This window comes from Ruditapes philippinarum, unplaced genomic scaffold (genome assembly GCF_026571515.1).
Source record: "Ruditapes philippinarum isolate M1 unplaced genomic scaffold, ASM2657151v2 ctg488_1_1_1_1, whole genome shotgun sequence".
NCBI classification, from domain to species: domain Eukaryota; kingdom Metazoa; phylum Mollusca; class Bivalvia; order Venerida; family Veneridae; genus Ruditapes; species Ruditapes philippinarum.
In genome coordinates this window covers 1-17,891 of record NW_026853285.1, presented here as the reverse complement: position 1 = coordinate 17,891, position 17,891 = coordinate 1, and the positions used below count along the sequence as shown (strand labels likewise).

At 32.7% G+C, this 17,891-nt stretch overlaps 1 protein-coding gene across 2 annotated transcripts; it reads right to left on the bottom strand.

Moving 5' to 3' along the window:
- Positions 1-5,342: 5,342 nt before the first annotated feature.
- On the bottom strand, positions 5,343-17,762 carry LOC132736380 (lateral signaling target protein 2 homolog; the record flags this gene model as incomplete). Of its 2 annotated transcripts, XR_009626569.1 has the most annotated exon segments (6): positions 5,343-9,476; positions 9,708-11,065; positions 12,066-12,169; positions 13,188-13,493; positions 14,887-15,050; positions 16,251-17,762. XR_009626569.1 is itself a non-coding variant. In XM_060723499.1 (5 exon segments), coding segments are annotated over 5 exon segments (2,215 nt in total), but the record flags the coding sequence as incomplete, so codon positions are not given.
- Positions 17,763-17,891: the final 129 nt, after the last annotated feature.

Below are 17,891 nucleotides of genomic sequence, written 5' to 3'. Positions count from 1 at the left end.
TTTTATGGTAATAGTGACCTTGACCTTTGACCTTGTGACCCCAAAATCTAAAGGGATCTTCTACCTAATATGGACAATCATCCTATGAAGTTTGAATATTGTGGGCCAAATGGAACTTAAGTTATGATCCGGAAACTATTTTCAGTTTTAAGGGAATAGTGACTTTGACCTTGTGACACCAAAATCAAAAGGGATCTTCTACCTAATGTGGACAATCATCCTATGAAGTTTGAATATTGTGGGTCAAATGGAACTTAAGTTTCTGTGACCTACTAATGCACAAGACTGGAACCATTTATTCAAATTTGTAGAGGACCACCTAAGTTTCATTCCTGTGAAGTTTGGTTAAATACATCAAGTTGTTTAGGAGGTGAGGTTGTTTATAAAAATTGCTGATAATGATGGATGATTAACACAATGCATCACAAAAGTGCATGTCTGAGTACTTTGTACTTTAGTGAGCTAAAAACAGGGGGGTAGGGCTTATAATCAGAAACACACAATGCCAATATATTTCCAACAATCATAAGCTTAAAATAGTAGTATTACCTTAATACGTAACAACAGAAAGAGATGGGTTTAGTTAACAATATACTTTATTTATCAAAACTGTATACATAATATCAGATAACAACATGATTTGAGAAATATACATGTACTTTTTTATAACACAACTTTGTAATAAAGTATCTATAATATAAATTGAACATCAAAGTCAAGATTCAGTGAAGTCATTTGCCACATGCTGACTTCTCATATTGTCACCTTAGTGCAATAACTGATTAACTCCTTGTAATTTAAGAAGGATTTATTCTGTTACTGTACTGAAGTGACGAATATTAAACTAAACAAAGTGTAAGCTTTAAAACATCAATGATATACTAAATGACAAAAATAATTTCTTATTTCTACAGATTTCAGTAAATTCATTGCTTTATAAGATTTAAATCAATTCACATGATTAAAACAATTAAATGTACATTATGTATTTATAACCTATGATTTGTAACATCAAGATTTAATCCAATGCATAAATCAATAACATTATCAAAATAAGCAGTTCTTGTAAATTTGTCAATTTATCTTAATTTTACTGAAAAAGGGGAATAGGGCAGCATTATAAAGACCCCAAAGGTTATATAGCCTTGTATAAATGATGGATTGCTATTTAACCCATACTGTAGCTCTGGTAGCATTTATACCATAATATTCTGTCATAAATCTGTATAACTAATATTGTAAACTTTATTAATCAAAAGAAGTGTTTGAAACCCTAAAAATTGATCAGAAAACCTTGATTATCAAGACTGATTTTATTTGTCAGCTGCACACTGAAATTAAGACAGTTTTATAATGAAAACGGTTTCATAATCAAAATTTATTTCCATATAGTTCTCTTAACAAAAATTAGAAAACTTGAAAAAATCATAATACATACAACAATTGAGTTAAAAACAAATATTTTCATTTTATAGATTTCATTAAAAAGGAAATATTGAAAGAATAATTAATAAAAATTTGAATATAATCTTTTTCTTATCACAAATTCATTCACTTCTTTCAACACTTTATTGTGACTATTAAATATGTAACAAGAGCCATGTTACACATGGTTAATCCTCTTACAGTGAAGAAGTTACATGAAGGCTGTATTTTCGTACATTTTACTTGGTCAGAGGACATCCTTAAATGCTACATAAACTTTTCAAGTAAGTAGAGAAAAATAAGGCCATGATGAGAAGGTTAGTGTAACAAGCAACATTTATTACCCTTCCAGATTTTTTCCGCCGTTTTGATTGGATATTGATCACCCGAAAGAAATTGATATAACCGAGCCAGACGGGTAATATACATACTAAATTTCCCCGTTTGGTACCCCAACGTTGTAAACAATATGCGCTGAGGTGATGCGCGTACGGTTCGATTTTACGCGGTGTAAATTCCGATTTAAAAGCACTTTTTAACTGTCAAATGAGAAATATTTACCAAAGTTGAGTAATGATACATATAACCATCAGGATTGAAAACAAATATGACCTTCTGAAAGCTTGATATTAATTACAAAAAAGTGCGTTCAACAGACTACTCCTTTTCTATTGTTAACTTTCGTAAGGTACGGGAAAAATACGTCATGTATTTATGTGACGTCATGTTGTGACGAAAAGGTATCCTAAAGGGAATCTTATCTCGACGTTTCATTTGCAACAGCAAATTTTTTTTTAAAAATCGTCTAAACTCGGCAGGGGAAGGGTAATAAAATTATTATTTTGGTTTTGGAGTGATATATGTGGATATATTACCTGTCAAGATAAAATATCACCCTCGCCTAACGGCTCGGGTGATATAAAATCTTAACAGGTAATATATCCACATATATCACTCCAAAACCAAAATAACATATAATATATTATGTAAGTTATTTATTTATGTCAGTGAATAAGTTTTAGCCTCAGAAGTTATGCTGCACAAAGCTTTAAAGTAAAATCTGATAAAGGAAAATATACCTCTAAAAGTAGGCTACAAAAAGTAGTTATTGGTCATGCACACTGCACTTTCTACTAATGTGGTATGTCAGTGTATTGTATTTGAAGAAAAACCCTCAAGTACTTAGAAATAATGCTTCTGAGAAAATTTGAAAGTAAAGAGAAATAACTCAAAAACTAAGCATGTTAGATTTATTTTTCTTAAACATCGCACTTGCTCCAATGTGCCCTGTTGGTAATTAAGTTTGAAGAAAATCACTAAAGTATTTTTGCCGTTATATTCACAAAAAAGTCGGAATAGATGCGAAATTGAGATGGAGATCATTTCTAATATTCCCTTTGACTTTGGCTAGGGGATAATAACGCCAGTGTAGGGATTCTTATTTCTCATATCATAAAAGTGGATAAAGTAATGGGAAAACTAGAAATGTGTCATCATGCCATGGATGCCCCCGCATGCAGCCAAAATTTCAGATGCTGCATTAATTATTTTTTTCATTTTAAGTTCAAAGCCCTTAAAACTTTTCAATGTTAACACAAACCATTTTCATACAATGTTCAAGGCACTGAAATTATTCAGTCTAAACCTTTTAAAAATAGCATATTGCATATTTGTAGCCAAAATAATGGCTAAAAGTAAGAGTGCTGAAACTGAAAGTTCAAAATTTTTCCAACATTCTTGAAAGATAAGTTTGTCTTAAATCATTGAACTACAACCAAATTCAAACTTAAACTGCTTATTCCTAAGATGTATCTATATTATTTTCAAAGTGACAGGGACATAACTCTGCCAAAAAATCATCAAACCATGACCAAATTCCAACTTGACCTGCCCATTTGTTTGACATATCCATATGTCAAATTTAAGTTGAATATGTAACACTGTTGGGTAGATAATGAACAGAAACTGTAAATTTCATATTATTTTCAAAGTGAAAGGGGCATTACTCTGCCAAAAATCATTGAGCCATGACCAAACTCGAACTTGGCCTGGGCATTCCAAAAACATATCCATATGTCAAATTTGAGTTGAATGTGTTGCACCATTGGAGAGATAATAAACGGAAAATGTAAATTTCATATTACTTTCAAAGTGAAAGGGGCATAACTCTGACAATAATCATTGAACCATGACCAAATTCGAACTTGACCTGCACATTCCTTTGGCGCATCCATATGTCAAGTTTGAGTTGAATGTGTTGTACCTTTGAGGAGATAATGAACGGAAACTGAAAATTTCATATTATTTTCAAAGTAAAAGGGGCATAACTCTGCCAAAAATCATCGAACCACGACCAAATTCGAACTTGACCTGTATTTTCTCATGACATATCCATATGTCAAGTTTGAGTTGAATGTGTTGTACCTTTGGGGAGATAATGAACGGAAACTGAAAATTTCATATTATTTTCAAAGTAAAAGGGGCATAACTCTGCCAAAAATCATCGAACCATGACCAAATTCGAAATTGACCTGTATTTTCTCATGACATATCCATATGTCAAGTTTGAGTTAAATGTGTTGTACCGTTGGGGAGATAATGAACGGAAACTGAAATTTCATATTATTTTCAAAGTAAAAGGGGCATAACTCTGCCAAAAATCATCGAACCATGACCAAATTCGAACTTGACCTGTATTTTCTCATGACATATCCATAGGTCAAATTTGAGTTGAATGTGTGCAACCGTTCTTAAGATAATGAACGGAAACTGATGATGACGGAATGACAGAATGACGGAAGGACGGAACAGGGTAACACTGTATGCCCCGGCCATTACATGGCGGGGGCATAATTATTAGAGACATATATGAAAACAAAGAACTTTGCACATAAAAACTAAGGAAACTTTATATAAGCTTTAGAGTATTTGACTTTTCAACAGTCGATCTGATATTGACGGTTAACCATTACAAAAATTACCCCTTATAATATTGTTATAATGAAAATATTTTATTTAGAGTTTTCCATTGTTAGTTCACTAGTATAAGATTCCAAATACAAAATAGTAAAATGAAGGTTAATGTTGATCTATGTAACAAGTCTAGTATAGTATAATAACTGTACATTTATGGTGGGGAATGTTATAATATTAATAAACTAATTATTCTGCTGATAGTTTCTACTTGCATTTAACAAATGTACCATACATTCTATTGATCATATCCCTGTCCTTGGTATAATAATTGTTTCAAACATCTATCATACACAGTTGTAACATCACTTTAATGAAGCAAAATGTGGAGTAATGTTGTAAATAAATATTAAAACAAAGATAACATATGATAATGCAATGATTTTTCAAACAAACATTTGATTTCAAAGTATTCTTATATAAGTAATCATATTTACAAACAGTTCTCGTCAATCAAAGATAAATATAATTCAATATATCTGAGATAAGAAATGTCAAAAAGACACAAATGCCCCCTCCCCTTACCTTTAATGTGTAATAACTATAAGTTAGCTAGATAGCTTCCTCACATGAAAGAAACCAAAGTCCCTATTGGGATTCAATCCCACCGCAGTGAGGGGTATGTGGTTTTTTTGTCACAACCTTTACCACTCGGCCACAGACAACCCAACTACAATAAGTAACCATTACAAAAGTCACAGAGTAACTGATTATGTAATGGTATTTGTTTATGAATAAGGAATAAAGTACACAATCATGTTTTAAAAATAGTTAAGTTTACAACAATTTAAACAATCATAGTCATTGCTAGTACAATATGAAACAATAATATTGTTTAACACACTTGAATATTATCATATTCACCCTCCAGTTTTATTCCTTTCTAATTTATCAATTCACAAATTAGTTATTCACTTTTTTAATCTTTAGTGTATAATTCATCAGTTTTTACTTTAGTATGATAAAAGTTTTTCACATTTGTGTTCTCTTCAATTTAAGCATGCCAGTTTCTTAACCAATCTAAAAAAACCACTTGATCAGTTTATTGGACAGTTTATTTTAGATGTCAATGTCTCTAACTTATTTATCAATAACTTTTGATTTCTTACACATTTTAAAAAAGATAATGCATTATATAATAAACTAACTAACAATTATCTATATTGTTGTCCCTACTTGTGAGCGGTAACAGTTTTCACTATTAAAGTCACCGTGACCTTGACCTTTATTGGCGCCCCCAAGTTTGATAGGAATTTTCTACCCAATGAGGGTGATCATCCTATAAAGTTTAAATGCTGCAAGTCAAATTCTTCTCTAGTTAGTGAGTAGAAACAAAGTGGTCTACCCACCGACAGTCCAACATTTGTGAAGCAATTCGCTACCTTTTCTTTGAATGGGGGGCATAATTATAGAACATAACAGTTAAAAATGTTATTGTTTCACTATGGAAGATTTTCAATGAATGGTCATATACAAAATTATAAGAATAAAGAATAAAAAAAACATTATCATAATACGTAGGTAAATCAATCTAGAATCAGTGTGCTGTTTAACCAAAAATAAGGCCAAAGAATTCTGCCTTTTTTTTTATCTATCTCCTTACCAATATGCACAGGTTGTCTCATTAATAAGGTTATTTTATACAGTACGTCTAGATAATATGCAATTATTCTGTTCCATGCAAATAAGTTTAAACTTTAATCACTATTACAAAAATACAGAAATATATCGTATGTTTTGGAAAAAAGCAACTGTTTGAGTATAAAATAAAACAAGAGGGCCATGATGGCCCTGAAATCGCTCACCTGTATATAGGCCTCACTTGTATATAGGCCCCTGGGCCAAGGCCAATTTTAAACCAGGGGCTTTTATTTGAACAAACTTGGTAGACACACATTATTTTTTTGTTTGTTTGTTTCATTTTACGCCTTTTCCAACAGTATTTCAGTCATATAGGCCGGTAGTTTCCTAACCATCGCCCTGGAGAGTTACACCAGTACTACACTACCTTCCGCCGTAGACACACATTAAAAGATGTTTCAAGATAAATATCTAAACTCTAGTTCTTTGGGGATTTTATAAGAAGATTTTTTAAGTTTTTAGGGGATTTTATAAGAAGATTTTTAAGTTTTTACTATACACATATAAGGAAAATCAAAAACCCTCGGGGCAGGGCAAATTTTAATCCAAGGGCCCTTATTTGAACAAACTTGGTAGACACTCATTAAAGATGTTTCATACTAAATATCTTAGCACTACCCAAAGGCCTTTATTTGAAACAAGAGCTGTCGGTAGGACAGCAACGCTCGACTATTCTAGTGCTTGATAGTAAAAAATAATGCTTGATAGAGTTACCTACTCCTGTTTACAGGTTGGTGACATGATGGTGAACAAGTATGCAAAGTTTCAAAGCCATATGTCAATGGACTTTGAAAATATTTGAGGTATTACAAAAAACTTTAACGTAAATTCTAAGTCGAAAAAGGGGCATAATTCTGTCAAAATGCTTGATACAGTTACCTCCTCCTGTCTACAGGTTGGTGTCATGATGGTGAACAAGTGTGCAAAGTTTCAAAGCCATATGTCAATTAACTTTGAAAATATTTGAACTATTACAAAAACTTTAACGTAAATTCTAAGTCGAAAAAGGGGCATAATTCTGTCAAAATGCTTGATACAGTTACCTCCTCCTGTCTACAGGTGGGGGTCATGATGGTGAACAAGTGTGCAAAGTTTCAAAGCCATATGTCAATGGACTTTGAAAATATTAGAGGTATTACAAAAACTTTAACATAAATTCTAAGTTGAAAAAGGGGCATAATTCTGTCAAAATGCTTGATAGAGTTACCTCCTCCTGTCTACAGGTTGGGGTCATGATGGTGAACAAGTGTGCAAAGTTTCAAAGCCATATGTCAATGGACTTTTAAAATATTTGAACTATTACAAAAACTTTAACATAAGTGGTTACGCCGACGCTCGGGTGACTACAATAGCTCTACTTATTCTTATCGAATAGTTGAGCTAAAAACTTGGAATACACCCATTAAAGATGTTTCATGCTAAATATCTTAGCTCTAGCTCTTTGGGGTTTTTAAAAGAAGATTTTTAAAGATTTTACTATATACATAAAGAGGAAAACAATGACCCGGGGGGGGGGGGCAATTTTGACCCCAGGGCTTTTATTTGAACAAACTTTGTGGACACCCACTAGAAAATGTTTCATTCTTAATATCTAAGCTCTATCTGTTTTGGTTTTTTAAAAGAGGATTTTTTTTAAGTTTTTACTATATACAAATAAGGAAAATCAATGAACCCTTGGGGCTGGGCCAATTTTTACCTTAGAGCTTTTATTTGAATAAACTTGGTAGACACCGACTAGAGGATGTTTCTTGCTAAATATCTTAGCTCTAGCTATTGGCCTTTTTTTTAAAAGAGGACTTTTTAAGTTTTTACTATATACAAATGACCCCCTGGGGAGGGACCAATTTTAACTCCAGGTCATTTATTTGATCAAACTTGATAGACACTGACTAGATGATGTTTCATGCCAAATATTTAAGCTCTAGCTCTTTCTGTTTTCTAAAACAAGATATTTTAAGTAATTTTCTTTCGGTTGCCATGGCAACCAGAGTTCTGCTTGGAATTAAATTCTTTGAACAAATTTTAAAGTTGACTACCAAAGGAACATTCCTGTGAAGTTTGGATGAAATTGGCTTAGCGGTTTATGAGATGTCATTTAAAGTAAAAGTTTACAGACGGACGTTGGACAAAAAGCGATCACAAAAGCTCACCATGTCACTTTGTGACAGGTGAGCTAAAAAGTCACAGAAAATAAATTGAATCATTAACATAATATAAACTACACAGTCCATTCATGAAATACGAAACTGTATCAACATAAATACAACCTTCCTTGAGTAAAAGTTTTACACAAAATACCAAGGTGCTTAATTCTTGATTAACAAGCTATTACAAACATTTTCGGACATTCATGGCATTTAACATATATGTAATCATAATTACAAGACATGGACATGTCTTACACTGCTTTACCTATAAAACTTTTATGTTAATTTGTATACAAGTTAAAAACTTATATTCTAAAAACTACAAAAAAATGAGGGCATGAAAACTACATGTAATGCACAATTTACCATAATAATGATAAGATAATGGTTTTTACAGTATTACAAGTAAATATAACAAGATGAACATATTATACATAAATTATCAACCGGGTAACAAAAATGAAGAGAAAACAGTTTTCATTATAAGTAAATGTCAAAAAAGTCTCACTGATACACCTGTGTGCAGTGTTTACTTATGTCTTAAGGCTATATGCTTTATTTCCCCATGTGAAAGAAGAAAATAACTCTAAAAATTCTCACCATTAAGCATCTTTCTCATACTAAAATTGTGCATTTTCACCCATTAGAAAGTATGCAAATGTCAGTACAAAAACCTTAAATAATTTTCAAAATTTTATAACAAATATCAATTTTACAAAAAATATGCAAAAAAAGGGCAGGACTCCTATATTACTGCTTTTAGTATACTGCCTCTCGACAAACAACTATACCATGTCAACAACTGTACCATGTCAAGACTAGGAAGTATTCTAAGCTACATGGTAATTTTCTTTCATAGTTTACAAACAACAATTTTTACAAAATAAATCAATTCTATGATTTTAACAAAAAATTAAATCTAAGTTAAAAAGAATTAAATAACTCTAAGATACAGATTTCAGAATAATGTCCATTGTCTTAGAACTACATTTTATTAAGTTTTGTGCTAATGTCTTGAGTCTTTGGGTAATGGGCTACATTAAATTTTTTGCATGGCAACACAGTGGTCATAACATTTAGACTTTTTCTTTGAAACAGACAAGCTAAATGTTACAAGTAATTTTAACGTCAGTCTGTATAAGGAATCATAGAAGCCTTGCAAGTCAAACAGTCTTAATCTATACATGTTTTTATTTTCTTCAAGTTGTTTATATCCATTATTAACAAATTAGCTTTTAACAACTAGTCCACTGATTTCTGTCCACTCCTTAAATCATTCATTATATTCAACTGCAGTGTAAGAAATTCGAATTTGAAACCACTAGGCTGGTCGGACTACCAGATTGGAATATTCACTAGCCCAAAAGACATTTCACTAGCACAATTCATCTGTTCAAAACAGTTGTTTATATTGCCACTGAAAATACAGTAGCCTGGTCGGGCTTGTTACTGTGAAAAGTTGGTAGCCCAAGGTGGAACTTAGTAGTCTGGGGCTATAGGACTACTGCTAATTTCGAACACTGCAACTGTAGAACACAATAAAGATGTTTCCAGCAGAATTATGATCAAAATGATGTAAAAAAAAAGTTGGGGTCATCAATTTGTTTCAATTATGCTTCTGTTTAAAGAATATAAACTTGTATCTTATGAAATATTTTTTTATAAAGTCCATAATTGGTGAAATTATGATGTTTCCATTATGTCCCTGTTATTACAGACACATGAATATTGTATGTAAACAGAAGAAAATGTTCTGCAAACAAAATATGCCGCTATTTTCACTAGAGCTTTTAACCGTTTAGCAATGACTTTAAGTAGTTGCCAATTGCTATCAAGGAAATATACAAATATATATTTCTTTCATACATCTAATTAACAAAGGTTAACAAATAAATGGTAAGTTTCTACCAGTAAATACAATGATAAAATGGCAAGGATATTGAACCCTGTCCACCACAAAATTTCCTTATAATCAGCACAATCCAAGGAATATATAACAGTGAACATATATATCACAGTCATTTATAGTTTAACATACAAGTAAACTTAGGTTAGTGAAACCAACAACAAATTATCATAATGATAGAATTTAACTCAAAATTACGTTAAAATGTACCATATTTATCTGAGAAAGATTTGTCATCCTAAAAGTTAGAGGTAAGAAAATGGATAAACATTGAACTTGTATGGTCGATTCTGTCTATCTCAGTTACTGTTTAAACATACAATTATAAACCTGTCCTACTTATTAACAGTTTTGTAAACTGTATTTCTTAAAATTACAAAAAAAAAGTATCAAACAAGGTATTGTTCACTTGACTAAGTCTGTGTGACATGATACAGGAAATCATAGTTACAAACATTTACAGTTCATAAATAAATTGTGCACTTAAAAGTGAATCATCCGAGATGCATTTGAAATAAAAGAAAAATTCAGCAACATGCCTTAGACTCTTACACAAATTGTGAGCAATAAGCTTGAATTAAATGCTGCATATTGAAAATGCTCAAAGTTTGTTAGTAACTGTCCGCATCAATTGAAAACATGCAAGTACATGTAATTGGAACATAAATTAATTCTCAACATTTATTCATGATTTAAGTAAAAATGGAAATGCCATATAAAATATAATAGCTGCTTTGTTACCGAAAGAGCTATAACAAATTTTCTAACAGTGTTCCAAAGATCTTATAAGAACTGTACATCGGCACTTAATAATATAAAATTTTTAATATAAATTTGATGTTGCTCAGAATTCTCGTGACACAGTAAAATGAGAGACCTGATATATAAAACATCGGTGACACACTCGTACAGGTTTCTGGTGGCCGTAGTGAGGAAGAGGCACTGTGGTAGAAGAACACTTGTTGCAGAATATCTGTAAATCACAAGCAAATATTTTATCATAATAACGTAATAAGTCATATCAATAAGTTTAAAGTTACATTAAATAAATTTCATAAAAAAAAAGAAATAGCGACATTTCATTAATAAATTAGGTTTCATATCGACTCCAGATCTTATTTTGGTGTCCAGACAACCAAAATGAGTTTAATGAGCTTTCAAATGTGCAACCTCATTGTGGCGAATTCGGTAGTACAATTTCTGTTTGCATGAGAAACTCCCCCTTCGGATCATCCGTTCATCAATATTAAATCAACAAACATGACTATAAGTAGCAGTCCTAATTTAACAGTATATTTCCGCATTGTAACGGATATTTTCATACAAATTTAATCTTTTTTATGAGATAATTATTTTTTCTGAACCACAACGTTTACCGTGAAGCTTAAACGGTAAAAAGTGTGTTTGCATAAGAAAATCTTATATTTGCTGTGTTCCAGATAGCAACTATAACACCGTGACGTAGCGCATACACGAGCTGATTATAGTCTTCATTTGCATGTTAAAATTCGTATACGAACTTTAGTGTTACCGTGGGGTTTTCCATTTAAAATCCTAATTTACGAACCATATTTGATGAGATTTACAACAAAAACTGTAGAATGCTTGGTTTTTAGGCCGACGGCAAAAATATTTTAACATATTTATTTAGTGTAGCTTTAACCATCACATGCTTCATATTTACCTATATAATGTTAAAATATTAAAATAATGGTGGAATGACATGTTTTAATTATCTGTCCTTTTTCTACATTGTTCCACTAAATCTTGTCTGTAAGCATTGTCATACTTCCATGCATCTTAACATAGCTGTCATTCACTATAACATATATTGTCATGATTGTGTTTTAAAATTACATTAATGCCCATAATGTGTAAATAGTGATTAAAAAGGAAAAATAAAACAACTTAATCATACAGAATATTCAAAATTTTAAAGACAAACTTCAATCAATTACAGAAACAAAACAAACCTTTCCACAGTTACGACAATGATGTCTACGTCTAACAAAGGTGAAGGGAATTTTACACGCTGTACATTTCTCCACCTCGTCATCTGGTACCCATTCTGGTGGTTCTAATAAAACACAAAATTACAATAATTGTACAATAATGGTGCATATTCAATGTAATTGTACAATAATCTTCCAGTTATATGTAGTTCCCTGTATTGAACAATTGTTTAACAGATTTCTTGTAATTACAACAATAGTATACTATAAAGTTTATGCTCAACTCAACTATAATAAATATCAAAAATTTAAAAGAAGTTCTGATAAGTGGTCCATGATGACCCCGAATCACTCACATTTCGTATTTTCATTTACTGTTTAACGCTAAAATGATAAAATGCCTTTAAAGATACTACAGATTTAAGTCAGGCTGACATAGTTACAGTCATATAACAAATTTTCAGGTTTACTACTGAAGGAAGATCTTCCAAATATAGCAGTGAATTAGGTTTCCTATTTTTACCTCTTAACTTTTTCAAAGAACCAATTGTCATAAAAATTTGTGTTAAAAGCGGTAAAACATCAAAAGTCAGGTACAAGTAAATCTAACTTGTACTTTAAAGACTATTATCTGTGCCTGAAGCTGCAGCATTCATTCTATACCAAAATCTCCACTGGTTACTGTGAGCAAAAAGTTGACTTTTTGTTTGATTTTTGTTGTTGTTCTTTTTTTTAAATTCAATTTTAACAAATTTTTGGTTTTATTTTGTGGTGGATGCAGGGGGGGATGATCATAAGACTAAATGTCTGAAATCAATAGTAATGGAGAAATTAGGCCTCACTCGTATGACTGAACCAGAAACCTCTGGCAAACATTCACTTAACCTTTAATTTTAAAACTTCAGTCAGACAAGCTAGCTATAGTTTTCATTTACCAGACCTTGACCCAAGTACAGGCATTTTATGTTGGACTGATTCTCTACAATATGTAAATGCTCAGCTGCTTTTATGAGGAGAAAATGACATTTAAGTACAGAGTTCTGGAATATGTCAGAAAACATTCCAGACCAGTGGATGATTAAATTTGCAGTCGAAATGGCACTTTGCAAAAAGCAAAATAAAGAATAAGCAAAATAACTATACTATCAAATATTCTTCTTGGTGATGATGGCATTCTACTCTGTGAAGGGGTGTGGTTTGACTGTGATTGATTGTTTGAAGGTGGAGTCTCGTTGGTTGTGGGTGGGGTTTGATCATCTATCTGGTTAGGTGGCTCTAGTTCATCATTTGTATCACCTGGCTCAACATTTTCATTATTTTCACTTGCAATTTTCGTTTGGTCTGGTTCACTGACCGGTTCAGTTAGAGATTCAGTATTCAGGTCAAACACACATTTCAAAATGTGCCGTAAATCACTGGCATAGTTTGTCTGTAATTGATCAGCTACACCTGGAAATAAAATCATAACAAGACTGCATTTGTGAAAATATGCTTTGCTACCAAATTAAACAACACTACATAGTACGAATAGAAACAGTTCATTTTTTGTTTCTATACTAATGAACTTTGTGATATAGTCAATTTGGGTGTGCAGGTCATATATCCACATGTAAAATGAAGGACAGATAAGCTTTGGGCCCGTCAGATAATTATTTTGTATTCAAAATAGCATAGTCTTTCCTGCAACTGAAATGGTGCACATGATCACTTGTCTTTCATTTCATAGCGATACTATACTCTCAAATAAGTGTTTTAAGGTTCAACCCATTCTCTTCAGTACTAAGGAGACAAAAACTTAACCAAAGTGTGATGCTGACGCCTGGGTAAGTACAACAGCTCTTCCTATTCTTCCAGTCCAGCTAAAAAACCCAAAATCACAAAGTCAAAATGTCAGCTAATATCACACTTCAATGTCATATCTGAAACAGTGATTTATATAACACCCATCAAATTTCATAACTGTTCAGCAAATCAAAAACAAGTTTTTTACTTTATACATATATGGGAAAAACATGATGCCAAAGGTCGGGTCAATATCGACCCCAAGGCCATAATTTGTAAAACATGGTAGCTGTCCCTTAGACAATATCTAAGCTCTTGCATTTGCTAAATCAAAGATTTTTTAAGCTTTGGCTATATATACACATAAGGAAAACTCATGACCCCCAGGGCTACATTTTGAACAATCTTTGTAACGGCCACAAGATAATGTTTGGTGCTAAATATCTGCACTAGTAGTTTTAGAGGAGCTATTTTTTCCCAACTGTTAATGAATGTATATTGGGAAAACCCTTGACAACCCTGTGTGGGACAAATTTTGATCCAAAGCCTATAATTTGAACAATTATATGTGAAATTATATGTTTAAATGTGAAATTCTGAAAGAGATGCATTTTGAACGTGAGAACTAGCTATTTCCAGCGAGCCCATTTTTTACCCCAGGGGCATGATTTACATTATTTTTGATGTGAACCACAAGGTGTTGCTACATAACAAATATCAAAGCTCTGGGCATTGCTGTTTCTGAGAAGATAATTTTGAAAAAATCTGATTTTCAAAGTCTATTTTAGCTCCTGTGACCAACTTATTTATTAGAATGTTACCTTATATATAAGGTTAGTAGAGGATCACGTAAGGACCATTCCTGTACAGTTTGGTAAAAATCTATCTTGTGGTTAAGGAGAAGTTGTTTAAAGAAATTGTGGATAATGATGGATAACAAACAACAGACACACTGCCATCACAAACGCTCACCTCTGAGCGCTTTTTGCTCGGGTGTGTTACAAAGTGCACAACAAATTAAGTGTGTTTTATTTCAATAAGTGTGATAGGTGTAACTTACCAGCTATACAAACAAACAGTCTATGTATAAGATCACTACTACTGCGGAAACGTGAACGTGCCTCATTTCTTGATGCAATCTCAGCAGCCTGTATAGCAAGAGCTATTTCCTCCTCATCATTGGTCTCCGAGTTATAAGAACTTGTCTCACTCTCCAAACATGAGCTGTTCATATAAAAATAAACATCATGTCATTCACTTCAATTAATCTATACAAATATTATTTTAACCAGATTAAGAATTATTTTATCAAAGATACACTGATACACTAATCAAGCAAAATTTTTCCTAAGAGTAGACAAATAGCATTTCTTTTCAAATGAATAGAAAATAACTTTAAGTTACATCTATACTATAATGGTCAGGGCAACTTTCCTGCTTTAATAGTTAAGGAAATATGGTGCAAACAGCACATTGCTTAAGACATAGGCTGGTACTTGAGTAGAACAACCACATTCAAGAAGCTAGCTGGATAGCTTCCTCATATGACAAAAATTTAGTCTTCGGCAGGATTCTAATCAATAACAATGATGTGCAAGTCAGTTAAATTACAATATTTCACTTAAAATACCGCACTGTGTTTTCATATAAAGTATTTGCATGCCAAATATAAACATAATCATTGTAATCCTTTAAATGTAATTCTGCTGAAACCAATTATTTCAATTACAAAAAATTGCCTTTAAAGAGGTATTATTCTATTAATAAAAGTTTATTGTATGAAGTTCTGCAGAAACCAATTATTTCACTTTTAAAAAAAATGCTTAAAAAGGGGTAAAACTCTATAAGAATCTTACACCGGCTGCCAGTTCAGACCAGAATATCTAACTGTTTACAGCGGTATGAGGGTATACTGAGTTTCTGCTTAACAGTTACCTGATAGCTAGATATTCCCCTATGTACTGAAGCCAGTGTTTGATTCTTTTTCTTGCATGTAACATATCAATTATTTTTGGAACAGAAATTACGAAAACTGATATTCTCATTACGCTCTTTTTTCTTATAGTAGCGTATGATCTTATAACTTCATTCTTAACAGTACAATGACATCATCCAAAGAACGCAATTCATTCATAAAAGGCGTGCGAAATTGTTCAAAAGATAAGCTACAGTAATCAATTGTCTATGGACAGAATGAGATGGACTTGTGCCCAAAATGGGCCATTTTTTTTGTTTAATATAGGGCCATTGGCCCTTTATTGTTATGGAATGATCTCTATTGTTTCTTTTTGTTCTTATAACAGTTAGATGGCATCCTATCCCTACTTAGTATTTTAGACGGACAGACAAATGCCCTACCATAATACATCCTGAAAATCTCTGGGCATATAAATTTCAAAAATATATATAAATATTTATACTCACCATTGAGTATCACAATCACAGTCACAACTAACACTACTGGGGTCACTTGAGCAACTTGCTGTCTCCTCACTCTGTACAGTCTGCACTGCTTTTGATTTAGCTTTATTTTCTTTATTATCAACCGAGGCATCATCAGTTGAAGGCTGAGCCTGAGCTCCTATCCCACAACTTATATTCTCCACTGAGTCTCTCTTGCCTGGTTTTACTTTATGTGCACAGTTTGTATTTGGCTTATTTAAGGTACTTTGGTGTGAATTACTTGCCTGAGCTATATAAAGGTTGGACTGATGGTGCTCATGTTTACGATGTTTGCTATTTGATGATGTGGCATGTGAACTTGAAGGCAACTTTTGAGAATCTTTCAAGGATGAAGATCGTTGTGGGGAAAGGGAACTATACAATGTTAAAGTTTGGTCACTGGGAACCAAAGTCATGCTATCACTAGTCCTGTTCATATTTGCTAAAGTTTCAATAACAAAATCTGACACACTGCCTGGCTGTCCAGTATCTTCAGACACTGTGCTATCACTTGAGAAAGAACCAGATGATTGTCTGTCAGCCATGTCATGATCTGTGAGTGATAACTGTGGCAAGGCAAACTGAACATTATACTGCCAGCTATACTGACGTGATATACCAGCACCTACAGTATCTGACTGACTGTCAGCATCATCAGTTACATCACTAACTTCAATTGTATCATCCTCAATATCATCATCAAATGCAGTAGCAACAGACTGATTAGGTGTTTTATCACATTCGCTATCACTATAATGCACTGCATTAATCACAGTTTCATCAACTATTTCTTCACATAAGTGTCTAATTTCACTAACTTCCCCTACAGAGCAACTGCTTTCCACACCTGACTGATCACTAAATCTAGATTCTGAAGTACACCCAGAATGTTCACAACAATCTGTTTTATCACATATATTATCAGTTTCACTTTGTTTGCTTGAATTTTCATTTATAACACTTTTAGTATTTTGATTCTCACAAATACCGGTTTCTTTTTCAGATTTCACATACTTCAAACCTGCGCCAGCTGCATCCTCAGATTTTGTACAATGAGCGACATTCAGGTCATGTGACACAAGAGGAAGTCCTCCTGGAAGGACAATATCTGAATTACTCACATTTTCACTCTGCAGACCAGAGTCCTGACTTTCTGACTTGTTCAAGAAACCATCTTCAATTTCTTGTTCATCATGGTAATCATCTACAATGGTTGAAGTAGGAGAGAGCTGTCCAAAATCAATGCCTTCAGGCATAAGGTTTACTGGAGTAACAGGGCTTCCAGACCCTGGTGAATGTACGAGAATGTTTGAGCTAATAGATTCAAGGGGAACAATTCCTTCACCTCCTTCATGGAAGCCTTGATCTATTTGTAACAGAGTCTCTGATTGGACGCCTACAACTGAGGGGGTGGACACTTCAGGCTCTTCAGTACTGCAGAGAGCTTTCTCTAACATTGCAAGTTCCTTTGAACTTAATGTATACAAAAGTTCTCTGTAAATAAGAAATGGAACAAAATACATAATTTCGAATCAGTAAATAAATTTGTTACTACACACTATACGGAGGACTACAATATAGGTCTACCGTATAAATACTGAAAACTAAAATAAAGTAAAGTAA